The sequence below is a fragment of the Pectinophora gossypiella genome, chromosome 18 (genome assembly GCF_024362695.1).
Source record: "Pectinophora gossypiella chromosome 18, ilPecGoss1.1, whole genome shotgun sequence".
NCBI classification, from domain to species: Eukaryota; Metazoa; Arthropoda; class Insecta; order Lepidoptera; family Gelechiidae; genus Pectinophora; species Pectinophora gossypiella.
The window spans coordinates 2,845,506-2,860,426 of NC_065421.1; the positions used below are offsets into that span (position 1 = coordinate 2,845,506).

General features: G+C 38.3%; 2 protein-coding genes across 2 annotated transcripts; both read left to right on the plus strand.

The window, feature by feature from the left end:
* Window positions 1-236: 236 nt before the first annotated feature.
* Window positions 237-5,293, plus strand: LOC126375046 (zinc carboxypeptidase-like). The gene is made up of 7 exons (XM_050021887.1): window positions 237-477; window positions 1,339-1,732; window positions 2,245-2,332; window positions 2,683-2,885; window positions 3,610-3,694; window positions 4,094-4,148; window positions 5,068-5,293. Exons 1-7 carry the CDS (start codon window positions 320-322, stop codon window positions 5,291-5,293), a joined length of 1,209 nt encoding a protein of 402 aa, XP_049877844.1. The 5' UTR covers window positions 237-319.
* A 1,083-nt stretch (window positions 5,294-6,376) lies between these two features.
* Window positions 6,377-14,109, plus strand: LOC126375047 (zinc carboxypeptidase-like). The gene is made up of 8 exons (XM_050021889.1): window positions 6,377-6,606; window positions 7,111-7,323; window positions 8,347-8,539; window positions 8,961-9,036; window positions 10,171-10,373; window positions 11,251-11,335; window positions 12,152-12,206; window positions 13,884-14,109. Exons 1-8 carry the CDS (start codon window positions 6,377-6,379, stop codon window positions 14,107-14,109), a joined length of 1,281 nt encoding a protein of 426 aa, XP_049877846.1.
* Window positions 14,110-14,921: the final 812 nt, after the last annotated feature.

The following is a 14,921-nucleotide window of genomic DNA, read 5'->3' on the forward strand; positions in this document are numbered from 1 at the left end:
AAAATCTTAGAAGAAAATTCAGGCTAAGTATTAAAATATGGCACTGTCAAAACATTTCAAAATTCTTTGATTCATTTGCGTAAAAAAATCTTCTGATTCGTTGTATTGCGTTCTGAACATTCAGTATTCACTGTTTAATAATTTCAGAAACTTTTCGTAGTTCAGCCACCTCTCAATTGGTAACTTCATCATGAAATCTTTTGCTTTGGTCATCATTTTCATAGCCAATATCCGGGTTTGCTATGGAAGAAGTTACAACGGCTACAGCCTGATCAACGTTACTCCTCAAACTGAAGAACATGTGAAGTTCTTGAATACCATGAAATCTAAAAATTACCTGGACGTGATATTTCTAGAGGAGCCAATAATAAAAAGGAAAATAGCATTGATGGTCAACCCGCAACATAAAGATGATTTTATAGAGAGAACAAATCATTTCAAGCTCCGAACAACGCTGATATTAAGGGATGTGCAATGGTAAGTATCTTAGAAAATACATAGAACCCTGCCCATACCGCTTCGTAGGCAGAGGTGTATAGTACAGTCATGAGCAATATCATGTACCCACTTTAGAACCCTGTCGTACTATCATATTTGCCATTTAAAGAGATGTACGTTTAATTTGTCAAAAAGTTAATGTGGCATGGTATCAAAGTGTAAACATTAGAACTCGTGACCGTACATACACTATGTTTAAATCCCATGTAATAGGGGCCGAACTCATTGCCATATACCGGGCACAAGTCCCGTAAATCACGTGGCATCAATTATCTATGATTCAAACATGAATTCATACAAAGTCGAATTCAAATTAAATCAAATCAAATATACTTTATTGCACAGAACTAAAATTTCAACAAACAGACATAACACATGAATACAGTACAATTCAGTGGTATAGAGCCCGAGAAAGGATTCGATCCAGTACCTTGGAGATAATAGAAAAATAGGCCATCTGGTATTTCTTCGTGTTCCCGTTTTTCCCAGGGCCCGCTTACCTAACCATTTGATAGGTCAGGTTTTTTACAGAAGCGACTTTCCTGTCTGACCTTTCAACCCGCGAAGGGAAAACCAGCCCAAAACAAGTTAAGTAACATACCTCCGAAAATGCATTTCTCGGGAATGTGGCTTTCCGCACGATGTTTTCCGCCAAACATGAATTCGAAAACAAATTCGACAATCATTGGTTTAGGTCTGTTTGAAAAATAAATATTTTTAAATTTTATTTATTACCTTAAAATACCTTTAGGATTTTAGCACTAAGAACTTTACCTGATAGTTGTTTTGACTATTGGTTGAATATTTTGCCATATTTAGCAAATATTATAATATTTTTAGGGTACTCGACGAGCAAGTGGTTCCAGAAAACGCCTTCAATCCACACTCTAACAGATGGACTTATATTCATACATTAGAAGATATCTACAAATGGCTTAATGGGACCGCTGTAAATCATACTGGCATAACCAAATTTGAAGCTATTGGCAAGTCAGCAGAAGACAGAGACATTTATGCCTTCTCTATAATTAATCCATTGAAGGATGACAGCGTCAAAGTTATAATAGAAGCTGGAACTCATGGAAACGAGTATATTGGGACACACTTTACAACTTATTTAATTAATCAGCTTCTCAACAGTACCGATCCCAATCTAGTGATGCTACGAAAAAAGTATAACTGGTACTTCATACCAGTTTTGAACCCAGATGGATATGTTTATTCTCAAAAAGAAGTACGTATCATTTTGTGCTTCTATACACGCTTCCATACTGGACTTTTAGCTGCTTATTTCCCCAAGCGTGTCATTAAAACCGACATAGTTGTCTCTTATGATAAGCTCATTAATATGAGCTAAGGGGAATCACCTGTTACCACACGGTTCTTCATAAAACATTCATCTTGTAACAAAAGTGGCTGCAAGTTGACTGTATTCTGATTGCTTGTAGTTCTGTCTGCTTCGCTAAGGATTTCTATTTAAGTTTTTGTAAGTTTAAAAAACACTGATTCAACTAGAATCTAAAGAGGTTTGCATACGAACTTCTTGATCATGATCATAATCATAATTATAATAATATAATTTAATGCTTTCCACATAATAGAAGGTTGGTAACATAATGTGAGTAACACATAATGAACCCGAATTGAGCACAGCAATTTTAAAGAGAGTTACATTTTCATATTTGACTTGAGTAGTCTGTTTAATTCACACTATTTTTTATTTGAGAAGCATTATAATAATTTCAGGACCGTCTTTGGAGAAAAAATAGACGAAGAACAGAGGGAAAATCTATTGGCGTCGATTTGAATAGAAATTTTGGATACAAATTCGGATGTAAGCGTTTTGAAGCTGATGTAAAATAAATAGGCCGATGCCGGTAAATTGTTTGGCAGCTGTTCAAAAATTTTTAGGTTCATACCCCAGATAGTCAAACGTTTGATTTTGAGTAACTTTGTTATTGAATAATATTCGCAATGACATTATTGTTAACTTAATAAAAATCGTTAATAATATCCAGGAAACTCTGGAATCCACGTTAGAAAGTAGAAGTTTTAAACAAACGGAAGTTCATAATGTAAGAAAGGAAGTTTGGAGAATTCAAACCCAGATTCGCACGGTTTAAATTGCGCACAACAATGAATGAATAATGAAACAAAATATTGATTGTTATTTATTCCTTTTAGTGTATGATGCTAGTTCAGAACCCGAGCATGAGCGTTATCATGGCCCATCTGAATTTTCGGAGCCAGAAACGCAGGTCTTGAGAAAATTTATTGATAGAAAACGAGATAGATTGACATTTTATTTTTCATTCCATGGATACGGACAAAAGATTATAATTCCTTACTCAGATAGTACTAGACATCTGGGGAATTTTCATGAAGTGGTGAGTTTCTTTTTCGTTTGCTCACGGTTCCTAGTCAAGTGATTCCTAATTTGTATTGGGCTGTTTTTCCCTTCGCGGGTTGGAAGGTCAGACAGGCACCGTAGTCGCTTCTATAAAAAAAACAGGCCTGTCAAATTTTAAAGTTAGGTGAGCGGACCCTGTTTAAATAGGCTTTCGGGCAAGGGCGTACTTTTCAAGTAAGTCGTTAACGTTACGTTAAACACTGGAGATATTTTCCTCATATTACGGTTGTCTGGATGAAATTGCTTTATATGGTAAGGCCGCCATTTGCCATAAAGTTTTAAAGAAAGAGCAGAATTCTTATGCACTGAATATGTCAATAGGCTTGGATATTATGATGACAAACATGCAGATGTGGGTATGTCGCGTTGCGTTCCATGTGGTAGCTAGAGCTGGGTCTTACTTTAGTCTTCAATGGCCGTAAGCCGATAGGGGACAAGGAGCATGCGGTGTCTCGCTCGCACTCACGCGTAAGGCTGCGTTTCCATTGACGCGGAGCTGTGCGGAGATAAGCGGAGATGTGAAGGAATCGACCAATTACCGTGAGGGAGAGAGTGACAGAGCGTCCTCGTTTTTCGCTGTCTCGAACGCTGTAATTGGTCAAATCCGCACATGTCACTCATCTCCGCACAGATCCGCGTCAATGGAAACGCAGCCTTAGGCGGTATACGGTAAGAATATGATCATCTTTTTCCGTATTCAGCAAACATATGCAAAACAAGCAGCTGCAAAGATGGAATCATTTGCTGGTCACAAGTATAGTGTTGGTATCCCATTCGACTTATTTGGTGAGTATTAACTCCAGTTATCTTCTTGGCCGGACAAATGGGGAGCATTGAGGGCTGTCCATTTGTCCAGCCAAGTAGTTAATGCCATCTGCGGCAAATGTATATTAAGTCACGTCAAAAAAAAAAGGTATGCCCTTAGAAAAAGATGCCCTTAGAAAAAGTTAAGTACGATCTACTCTGAACCAGCGTGCGTGTATGAAATGATTGGTGAATGTGAAGGAAGCAAGAGAAGTGTGTCGAAGCAAATGGGATTCCATAGACTCTGCTTATCCCGATGGGAAATAGGCGTGACTTTATGTAAGTATGATATTATATGAATTTGTGCAATTTTTATGTTCGTAGTTGTTAAATATTAATTTAAAGTAGTAAAATCGTTAAAATAGTCTATCCCAATTGCAGGAAAAAGGCAATCTGGTGATAGCGCCAGTTGGGTGAAGAAAGATTATCATGTTCCGTGAGTATTCTTTACAATTATTTAATGATTTACAAAAAAAAATTCTTAGCGTGAATAGGCAAACAGTACTAATATCAAAGAAAGTATGCTGATACATACTGTAATATCCTTGGAAGTAGGGAAATGCGCAATTTAAGACCGACACGTCCGTTCGTTAGCTCGTATATTCTCAACTGCCATTATAAAAAGTAAACACAACTGATGATCATCTGATTAAATGATCAACTGATGAGCTGATGATGTCCTACATACATCATACATACAACAGCAGAAAAAGAGAAGAATACTGGTATGACAGAGACATAGAAAAGGGCCAATCTTTGCATAAATCGCGGCGATGCTAATATTCTTACCGAGACCACCGGCTTAACGTGGCAGGGTGAGGCACGGACATATTGACTGCTATTGCCTTTTCCCGAAGGTGTAGACAGAGATCATAGAATTCCACTTACTACGATCCTGACACACCACTTCCGCTTCTTCCACTCCCATCGCAGATTTCATGCATGCTCGCCGGTTTAGAGTAATCTTGACCCGGGGGGTTAAAATAGCCACACCGAAGCAATTCATCTGAAAAAGCAATATTGCTATTCGACATGTGTTTGTTTGCATGGCGTTGTTATATATTTACTTTAATATGCGCCAATGTCAAATAGCAATATTGCTTTTTGCATCGAAGTGGTTTTTTAAAACCCCCTTTCATTAAAATATCAACATTTGTTTTTTAGTCAAATTTAAATTAATACGATCTACTCTGAACCGGCGTGCGTGTACGAAGCGATTGATGAATGTGGAGGAAGCAAGAGAAGTGTGTCAGGATCGAAGCAAATGGAATTCTATAGTCTCTGCTTACCCCGGTGGGAAATAGGCGTGAGTTTATGTATGTATGTATGTAAAATTAAATTATTTATTATTTCAGTTACGTTTTCACCGTTCTCCTACGAGACGACGGGTCTTACGCTTTGGCTTTGCCCAACGAGCAGCTGCTAGCAGCTTGTCAGGAAATGGAGATAGGTTTTGTCGAGCTGATGATGTCCACACCAAGAAATATGAAGGGAAACACATTCTTCACGCGTGCTCGCGGAATAAGAATTTCTGTGTTACCATTTCTCTTTATTATACTTCCAATGTTAATAATGGTTTGAAATAAAGCTGTCATGTTATCTGTGGTGTTTCTACCTACATAAACCTTGGATTTTGGGTACCAATCCCAAGTGTCGTAGACCATACATAATCATGTTCGGTCACGAATAGGGTAGTTTCCAACTTAGTTCCAACTAGTCAAATCGGTTACTTTTTACTGAACGTCAGAACACGAAATTACTTTGGGATTTGTAATATGAAAAAGCACATCGTAGAAAAACGTAATAAAATAACGGACTTATTATTACGTTTTTCTTGATTAAAATTCAAAAATAAGTAAATAGAAAAAAGAAAATGTCTTTTCGTTAGTTTTAGATCTGTCTTTATTTAGTAATCAGAATTTTATAACATAACTTGAACCTTCAAATTCAAATTCAAAAATATCTTTATTCAGTAGGTAACATAGTTAAATTTTGAATCGTCAATTTTACATAACGAAAGTCCCATCCGCCTAAAACTAGTACTTAATAAAAAAATATCTGAATTATCCCAATATCTGAATTCTGAATCAGGCAGATCACCAGATTGTCCGTCAGTAAGATGATCTGTGCTTCGGAAAGCAAGTTAAGCCGGTGGTCCTGGTAGGTAACTGCTTACTGATGTGAGTAAGTAGTCGGTACGTGAGCCATGTCAGGTGCTTTTGGCGGCTGAATAACCCTGACACGAGGGTTGATGAGGTTGGTAATCGACCTCATAACCCAGACGACAGTAGAAGAGATATAATTATAATGTGTGGCCCAAATATATATCAATGGTTTGTCCAGGGTCCGCCGGAGCTCCGTGTTTCGTTGCTCTATGGCCAATAATAGCCGTACGTATAGACAATCATTTTGTTTTTTCAAATATATATTTATATTCTCCTTTTCTTCAGTTCGATGCTATGTGCGCGACTCAAAAAACTCAACCAAAGCTGAATAGATTGATGTAGTTGTCATCTTTCAAACAATGAATTTGTTATTATCGAAACAAAAACATTAAAATCACTGTGGCTTGTAATATTTTATAGGGATATAGAAGTATTTTTTACAATAATGAAATCTAAATCAATATTTTTTTTATTGCTGTTGCATTTCAGTTCAGGTTTCATGAAAAACTATTCGGATTATACTTTGTTTAGGAACATACCACTTTCTGAACCAGAGCTAGAATTTATGAAGAAATTGAACCAAATTTTTGATGTAGATTTTTGGAGGTGGCCAGGTACAGTGAATAAGCCTATAGACGTAATGATAGGACCCAAGGACCGGGACGATTTTAAACGAATGATGGATGAACGTCAGTACTACTATACTACAGTAATTCCCAATATACAAAGGTAACAATTCTGTGCTTTAGCTACTTATAAAGTATTTTAGGGAAACATCATCTATCTATCTACTCAGCCTGTGACCACCCACTGCTGGGTATAAGCCTGCTCCACTTAAGCCTAGTGATTCGTATATCATCTTCGACTTTAGTGCGTTGCCGAATTTTGACGTTTAGTATACGATCTACCAGGTGGATGCCTAACATGGCGCGCACCATACAAAATTTTAGCAATAAATCTCTCATTCAGCGCATATCGCTATGGACCCACTTGGGTCGATTAATTCTTTCAAATATACTTCCTCTCAGACGAGGTCCTGAGCCGAGATTCGCGCCCAACTCGGCACCCTCAGGCCTGTTGTCTTAAATTTAGTACCGAGTGAGAGTCCGACCATGTAGTTAATGCCATCTAAGGAAAATCTATAATAAGTCACGACCAAAAAAAGACATTTAGAAAAAGTAACTGATTTGACCAGTTGGAAACTACACTACTAAGATTTTATCTCTTGCGCAGGGTACTTGACGAACAAACAGTAAAGAACTATACCAGGAGAAAAATGGATACATTTGATTGGAAAAGCTACTTTCGTCTCGCCGATATTTATGAATGGATCCACGATTTATCTAAAGCGCGCCCGAAGGAGGTCAAACTTATAACTATAGGAACAACATATGAGAATCGAAAACTACTTGGACTTCAAGTCATTTTAAGAGGAAGTAAAAGAAGGTTGTTTTTGAATTTCTTTTTCTATACTTAACTTAGTAATCGTTACAATCAGGTGATTCAAGCCTGAAAAGTCCTCACCAAACAAAGGACAGTCTCACAAAGTGATTTCGACAATGTCCCCATCGGGAATCGAACCCGGACCTCCAGATCGTGAGCCTAACGCTCTAACCACTAGACTACGGAGGCTGTTACGGTCACGTGTACTAATATGTTACTTTGATACTTTGATACCATTTCACATTAACTTTCTTGACAATTTAGACTGTAAGTCTCATTACATGTCAAATATGATAGTGCGATAGGGTTCTAAAGTGAGTACATGATATTGCTCATGACCGTACCTACAATCGATAAACGAGGCGAATTAGCTCGCGACAACAAACACTTCGGGACCCCGGCGTGGTCGACGATCTATCATTCAGAGCTTAATACTATCGGCCCATCAAGAATGAAGAACACAGACAAGAGCGTGGCTTCTAAACAAATGATAAATAATCTCTCCGCCAATTCGCAGTACAGCAGCGTGGTAGAGCATGCTTCATACCCCCTGTTTATTGAGAGGGGGCCTGTGTGGGTTTATGAATTAAGCTCACAACTATATACCAATTGGGGTAGTCAGAGATAAATCTAACTAAAGTACCCACACCTAACCGAGCTTTCTGTTAGATCAACGTGATTGGTGGTAAGCCGTATCGCCTATGACCTGAAATCATATTAACTTCTTTAACACTTCTATATAATATCATCATCACGCTCTTATCGGTGTAGCATTCTCCGTGCTACTTTTTTGGGAAAAGATAGGGCAGTGGTTTCCTTATTGCCTTCCGCCCCGCAGTACTCTATCTGCAAGTGGGATAGCGCGCAGAGTTTTCTATTTCAAAACCGTGCTCGAACTCCTGTTCTCCGCCTCTGAATAGTACTGACAGTTACTGCTGCCCTCTGTTAGGTTCCAGGGTAGTCCCTGAGACTTGCCCCTTCCATCTTACATTGTCGTACCGATTATCAATTTACTGTTTATTGCAGATCTGCAGTAATAGTTGAGGGTGGAATTCACGCCAGAGAATGGATTGCTCCAGCCTTCGTGACTTACATGATGAATCAGATCGTAAATAGCGATAGATCTTCAAATCTTGAACTTAAACACATCGCTTTGCTATACGAATGGTATTTCCTGCCCGTTGTCAACCCTGACGGCTATGAATACAGTCATTCACAGGTAAGGATCTATCGTGTGAGTTGTGAGGTGGATTACCAACCCCATCAAGCTTGGTGTCAGGGTTGAGCCGCCAAAGGCCTCTGATATGACTCATGTAACGACAACATCCTTACATTAGTAAGTAGTAACTGAGAACAACGACTTAACGTGCCTTTCGAAGCACGGATTATCTTACTTTTGGACATTCAGGAGATCATCCTGTAATGTCCTAACCAAAGTAGACACCACAAAGTGAATTTTTTCACATGTCCCCACCGGGATCCGAACCGGATCGTGGTCACGTACCTCCGAAAATGCATTTCTCCGGAATGTGGATTTCCTCACGATGTTTTTCTTCACCACTGAGCTCGTGATAATTGTATTATCCAGATTCGACAATCATTGGTTTAGGCCTGCGCTGAATAAAATCCAATCTTTTCAGGACAGAATGTGGCGGAAGAACCGACGGCAGGGTCATGGAGTAGATATCAATAGAAACTTCGACTCTTCATTTGGAGGTAATTAAGGGTGGTATTAATAAACTAATCTCAGTTTCGAGACTGCCCTCAAGATCATGTCAATGTGACAGTTTTCATATAAAAACAGAGACTTGAGCATGATATTGAGGGCAGTCTCAGCTGAGATTCATTTATTAATACCACCCTTATTAAATATTTTTAATTCATATTTATTTTGAGCTTCGTTTTACATTCACTACGGAATTGCCACAACAGCGAGGTCAAAAAGGCTACACCGAAGCAATTCATCTAAAAAAGCAATATTGCAATTTTACACTATAAGCGCATATAAAAAAGTAAGTAAGTGTGCAATGCAAACATGTATTGTGTCAAATGGCAATATTGTTTTTTTTAGATGAATTGCTTCGTTGTGGCCTTTTTAAACCCCAAGGTCAAGAGTACGGTCACGATCATTAATATGTATACACTGTGGTACCATGTCATATTAACTTTTTTGATAAATTGAACTGTAAGTCTCACTAAATGTCAAATATGTTAGTGCGACAGAGTCCTTAAGTGGGTACATTATATTGCTCATGATTGTACTCTAAACCGGCGAGCATAAAGTCTGATGAGAATGAAAGAAAAGAAATCGGTACGTCAGGGTCGTAGTTAGTGGTCTGGCGAGATCTTATGTATCTATGTTAGTAGTAGGTATTATCATCATTAGTTTAAGAGACACGCTCTTGACTATCAAAGGCCAACTCCCTTACACGACGGTCTTCTTCGTCCTTCTCTTTAATATGTTCCATGTAAGCTCTGTACGGCTCTTGCCGCAATGTACAGTCATGAGCAATATAATGTACCCACTTTAGGACTCTGTCGCACTAACATGTTTGACATTTAGTGAGACTTACAGTTCAATTTGTCAAAAAAGTTAATGTGACATGGTACCGAAGTGTATACATATTAATGCTCGTGACCGTAAGTGGTGTTGTCTCCCGTCCTGGCGTGTTGGTGGCCAAAAACTTGTGTTACCACTTATTTTAGTAAGAATCTATTTCCAGTTAGTACTTGATTGTTTCTAACAAGCTCTTCTTGGTCTTCACCGTCCTCTCCATTCTTCTATCTTCTTTTTCTTTCTGTTTAGTAGGTAGTAGTAGGTTTTTAATAAAATACAATATACCACAACAGGTGAAGGAGTAAGCCGCCAAAAAAACAGTGAAATATATTGCGGCGAGTACGCATTCTCGGAGAAGGAGTCCGAAGCACTGGCCAACTTCATTCGGTTAAAATCTGAAAAGTTGGAATATTATTTGGCGTTTCATTCTTATGGGCAATGTATGATTATACCGTACGCATACTCGAAAGGTCACTTCCACAACTTCGACGAAGTAGTAAGTCATTAAATTAATAATTATTATAATTATTAAGAGAGATTGTGTCCTATCTTTAACCAGCGATAGCCTTGTCATAGAATAACGGCCTCCGTGGTCCAGTGGTTGAGCGTTGTACTCACGATCCGAAGGTCCCGGTTTCCAATCCCGGTGGGGACATATCACAAAAATCACTTTGTGATCCCTAGTTTGGTTAGGACATTCCAGGCTGATCACTTGAATGTCCGAAAGTAAGAGATCCGTGCTTTGGAAGGCCCGTTAAACGGTTGGTCCCGGTTACTACTTACTACGTAAGTACGTAGTCGTTACATGAGCCAGGTCAGGGGCCTTTGGCGGCTCAGTAATAACCCTGATTCCAGCATTGAGGTTGGTCATCCACCTCATAACCCTTACGATAGAAGTTAGAATAAGGAATAATACTACGTATAGAACGGCAACTCTTCGCTCCCCACCAGCGGTTGAGCTAAGTTCACTTAATGTCCCTTTAGTCTTCAATCGTATGGGCGCCAGACGTCACACACACAGATGCACATGTACGATAACGTCAATGCGTAGTGTCTGTGTAAAACGAGGTGTTTTGTATGAAGTCAAAGTCAAATATATTTATTGCCATTGCAACAAGATTAACAAGATATCAAAACAATTAATGTACCCAATCAGGCGTGCAATAATTGATAATAAGATAAAATAAAAACATTCGAAATTTAAAATTATTTTTTAGATGAATCGCTTCAATGTGGCCTCTTTAGCTCCCCAGGTCACGATAAAGTTCATCATATCCATCTTTAAAAGTTATCTTTGATTGCTTGTGGCTCTGCCCTCCCCATTAGTGGTTACGGGCGTGAGTTTATGTAACAAAATTAAATGACTGTTTCAGAGACAAAAGCTGAGCGAAGCACATCTAACTCTAACTCGTAAATACGGTACGAGATATTCAATAGGGACTGCGTACGACACAGTGGGTGAGTAGCTTTATTTTTATCTGCTTAACATGTGTGGGTGAAGCAGTTTGCAGGTCAAACGGTTTTTATTATAAAACAGACAATTAAGAAGCTTTAAGATAATAAAGTACCGTAGTAAGATAACAAAATACCTCAGTGTCTCAAGACGAAAGTCTTTGACCAGTGCGTGTTGCCAGTGATGACCTACGGCAGTGAGACGTGGCCGCTTACTATGGGTCTCGTGAGGAGGCTCGGTGTCGCTCAGCGGGCAATGGAGAGAGCTATGCTCGGTATTTCCCTGCTGGATCGAATCAGAAATGAGGAGATCCGCAGGAGAACTAAAGTCACCGACATAGCTCGGAGAATTGCAAAGCTGAAGTGGCAGTAGGCAGGACACATAGCGAGGAGAACCGATGGCCGCTGGGGCGGAAGGGTTCTGGAATGGCGACCACGTGTCGGACGACGCTCAGTGGGTAGGCCCGCTACAAGGTGGACCGACGATCTGGTGAAGGTCGCGGGAAGCCGTTGGATGCGGGCAGCGCGGGACCGATCGTCGTGGAGATCCTTGGGGGAGGCCTATGCCCAGCAGTGGGCGTCGTACGGCTGATGATGATGAAGATAATAAAGGATACGATAATTTATTTTATATAAAAAAGATACAACATGTATGTATAAAAAGCAATAGGTGGTGTGGTAATATTATTATTATGTGCTATACTAGGTAAATAGAAAGCCAATGTCGTAGTAAGTGGATATCCGTGGTCCTGCCTACCCCAACGGGAAATAGGCGTGAGCTTATGTACTTATGTATGTTATTTTGAAACGTATTTTTTGCAGGTTACATGACATCAGGTGTAAGTGGATGTTGGGCTAAGCAAGTATTCAAAGTTCCGTAAGTATCTATACTTCTACAAGTGTTAGTTACAACAACGTAACGAAAACTTACTGTGGGGGTTACTGGGGGTGGGGATTAACTCCAATTGATATCATTTCAGAATCATGGTCTGAATCATCCCCTTTAGTATTCCTTACGATATCATTAATACCCTGTATATCAAAAATCTGTAGTTCCGTGTTTTGGTTTTAAAAGAAATAGAGAAACATTTATTATTAAGGACACCACAGACACGGATTAGATAATATATATAATATGTTACGGCTAATACCCGAACTGCGGCTACACCTAGTTTTAGCCAGTTAGAATTAGGTGCAGCCACTTACTGTTGGTTAAACCTAGTACGAGCCGATTGTTTTCGGGTAAAAGTAGGTGTAGCCTTCATCATGCCGGCTACAACTAGGTCCAGCCATTCCCTGTTGGATAAAACTAGGTCTATCCGATATCTATCCGGCTAGAACTAGGTCCACAAAATCCCTGTTGGATAAAACTTAGATGAATTAGACCCTTTATAATTTATAATCTATTAATAATTTATAATAGGTAAGTAATATAATTATTATGAATAAATGAGTATGTACGGGCCAACTAGCTGTATACTTTTTTTTAGCATTTGTGAAGCTTGATTTTAAGTTAATTTGAAGCGGAGAACGAAGTAAAAGATGATGATGATGAGAGTTGAGTTTATTACAAAGTAAAAAAAAAATCAAAAGAAATTCAGAAGTATTTATTTTTCAAAATTGGTTTACAAAGTTAGCGCTTTTTGAACGTCAAAAAAAAATTAAATTACATATTATGTAATTAGCTGTAAAACTACTACCACATCGGAATCTGTAACGCTGAGGGAAAGACGTGGCCAGAAAATCTCCCAGCACAGGGCCCTAGTCCTACTGTTTCATGTTTTCCTTTCTTTTCTTTTTTTTTAAATCCAGTTTGTATTACATAATTTATAGAATTAAATACAATAGTATTCCAATTCCAGTCGGTGGAAGGGAAGTGAAAAATAAAGAGTTTATGTGACTTTATCACAAAAACAGTGTTTTATGAGCTCCCTGACAGAAGCAGGCCTGTTCACATTAAAGTCACAAAAACGGTAGTATAATGTGGCGAATCTTTCCTTGAGTAGTGCTTCGTATGACAGTTGTTACACTTGCGACAGCACTGTTGAATGTTCCTAAATTTTGTCAGTTCTACATGTCCAGCTAAAATTCGTCATAAATTGCTATAAAATGTGGAACAACGAGTATTGTATCCCGTCTGAAGAATAAGTTACGAAAAAGAAAAGCAGCTAAAACGGCAGCTAAAGTTGAAAACGACAGTTTCGATTGAAAATAAGTTTTTTTTCTGTTTTCTTCTTTCCGATCTTTAAGGAATAAATATTACACTGTGATTTTGCATTTAAACGCTGCGCAAGGGGTTATTATAGTGTGAAAATATAACCAAAATAATATGTTTGATTAGGTACTCATTAGATTATTATGTTTCATTATAGTATGAGGAACTGTCAAAACTTAAGAACAATCAACAGTAGCGACGCCTCGTGGGATTATATTATATCACGCGACCGTCTGTAGGCCAGAGCGTAAGCAAATAATGTAGGTTTTTTTAAAAAGATTACAATAATACATAGTTCTTGAAAACTATAACTTAATGACTGCAACATCTTACTTTCAGGTACGTAGCTACGTTTGAGCTACGTGACACTGGTCAGCATGGGTTTGCCTTACCACCACAATATATACTACCCACTTGTGAAGAAACCATGGATGGATTACTAACATTTCTAAAACCAAAAACTCTCAAATTTGTAAAACTATCTAACGCGCAAACCAAAAAAATTTGTAATGTGTTTGCTTTCATATTTAATTTATTATTCTTTATTATAGCACGATTTGACTGATGCTGAATTTTTATTTTTTATATATTTGTTAGGCGGGCTGCCCAGTAGTGGGATCAAGTTATTTTCTTTAGCCGATCTGTAAAATAATGATGATGATCCGTCCATCGGAAAGCACATTAAGCCGTTGGTCCCTGTTGCTACTTACTGATGTAAACATGTAATCGTTACATGAGCCATGTCAGGCCTTTGGCGGCTCTGTAATAACCCTGACACCAGGGTTGTATTCTACCTCACAACCCACACGATAAAATAGAAGAAGAGAGATTCTCTTTAGCTGCATTTTGTTAAGGTGAGTATAAACTTGAGCATTTATTCGTAACAGAACATCGAAAATTCTGCTTTCTGGGAATCTCCGTTAGATCTTTGTTACAAACTGTTTAAAAATACTATTCTATTCTTTTCTATTTTTATTTTATTCTTGTAACGTTAAAGGCGCGAGTACTAATTAGATGAAGAACAAGCGCGGAATCAGTAGTAACATTTTATACATCAATGCGCAAAATAATCAGAAAACGTACAGGTGAATGGTCACCCACAGACATTTAATACATTTAAGGTGATTCGTTTTCCATACAAAAGTTGATGCAGTGCTACAGGAAAACGGATAGAGGAATATTGTTATAAAACCGATAAATAGTAATATTTTGGTGTATTATTTTCGCAAACTAACAAAAATTTAGGGTCCGAATACGAGAAGTACCATATTTCAGACCCTCAATTATGATCAATTCTACATTTGTAGTGGTGCAGATTACAGTGTATTTGCTGAGCGTGTAGAGGTGTCAATGTTAGTTTGTGTGCGTGATAGTTTT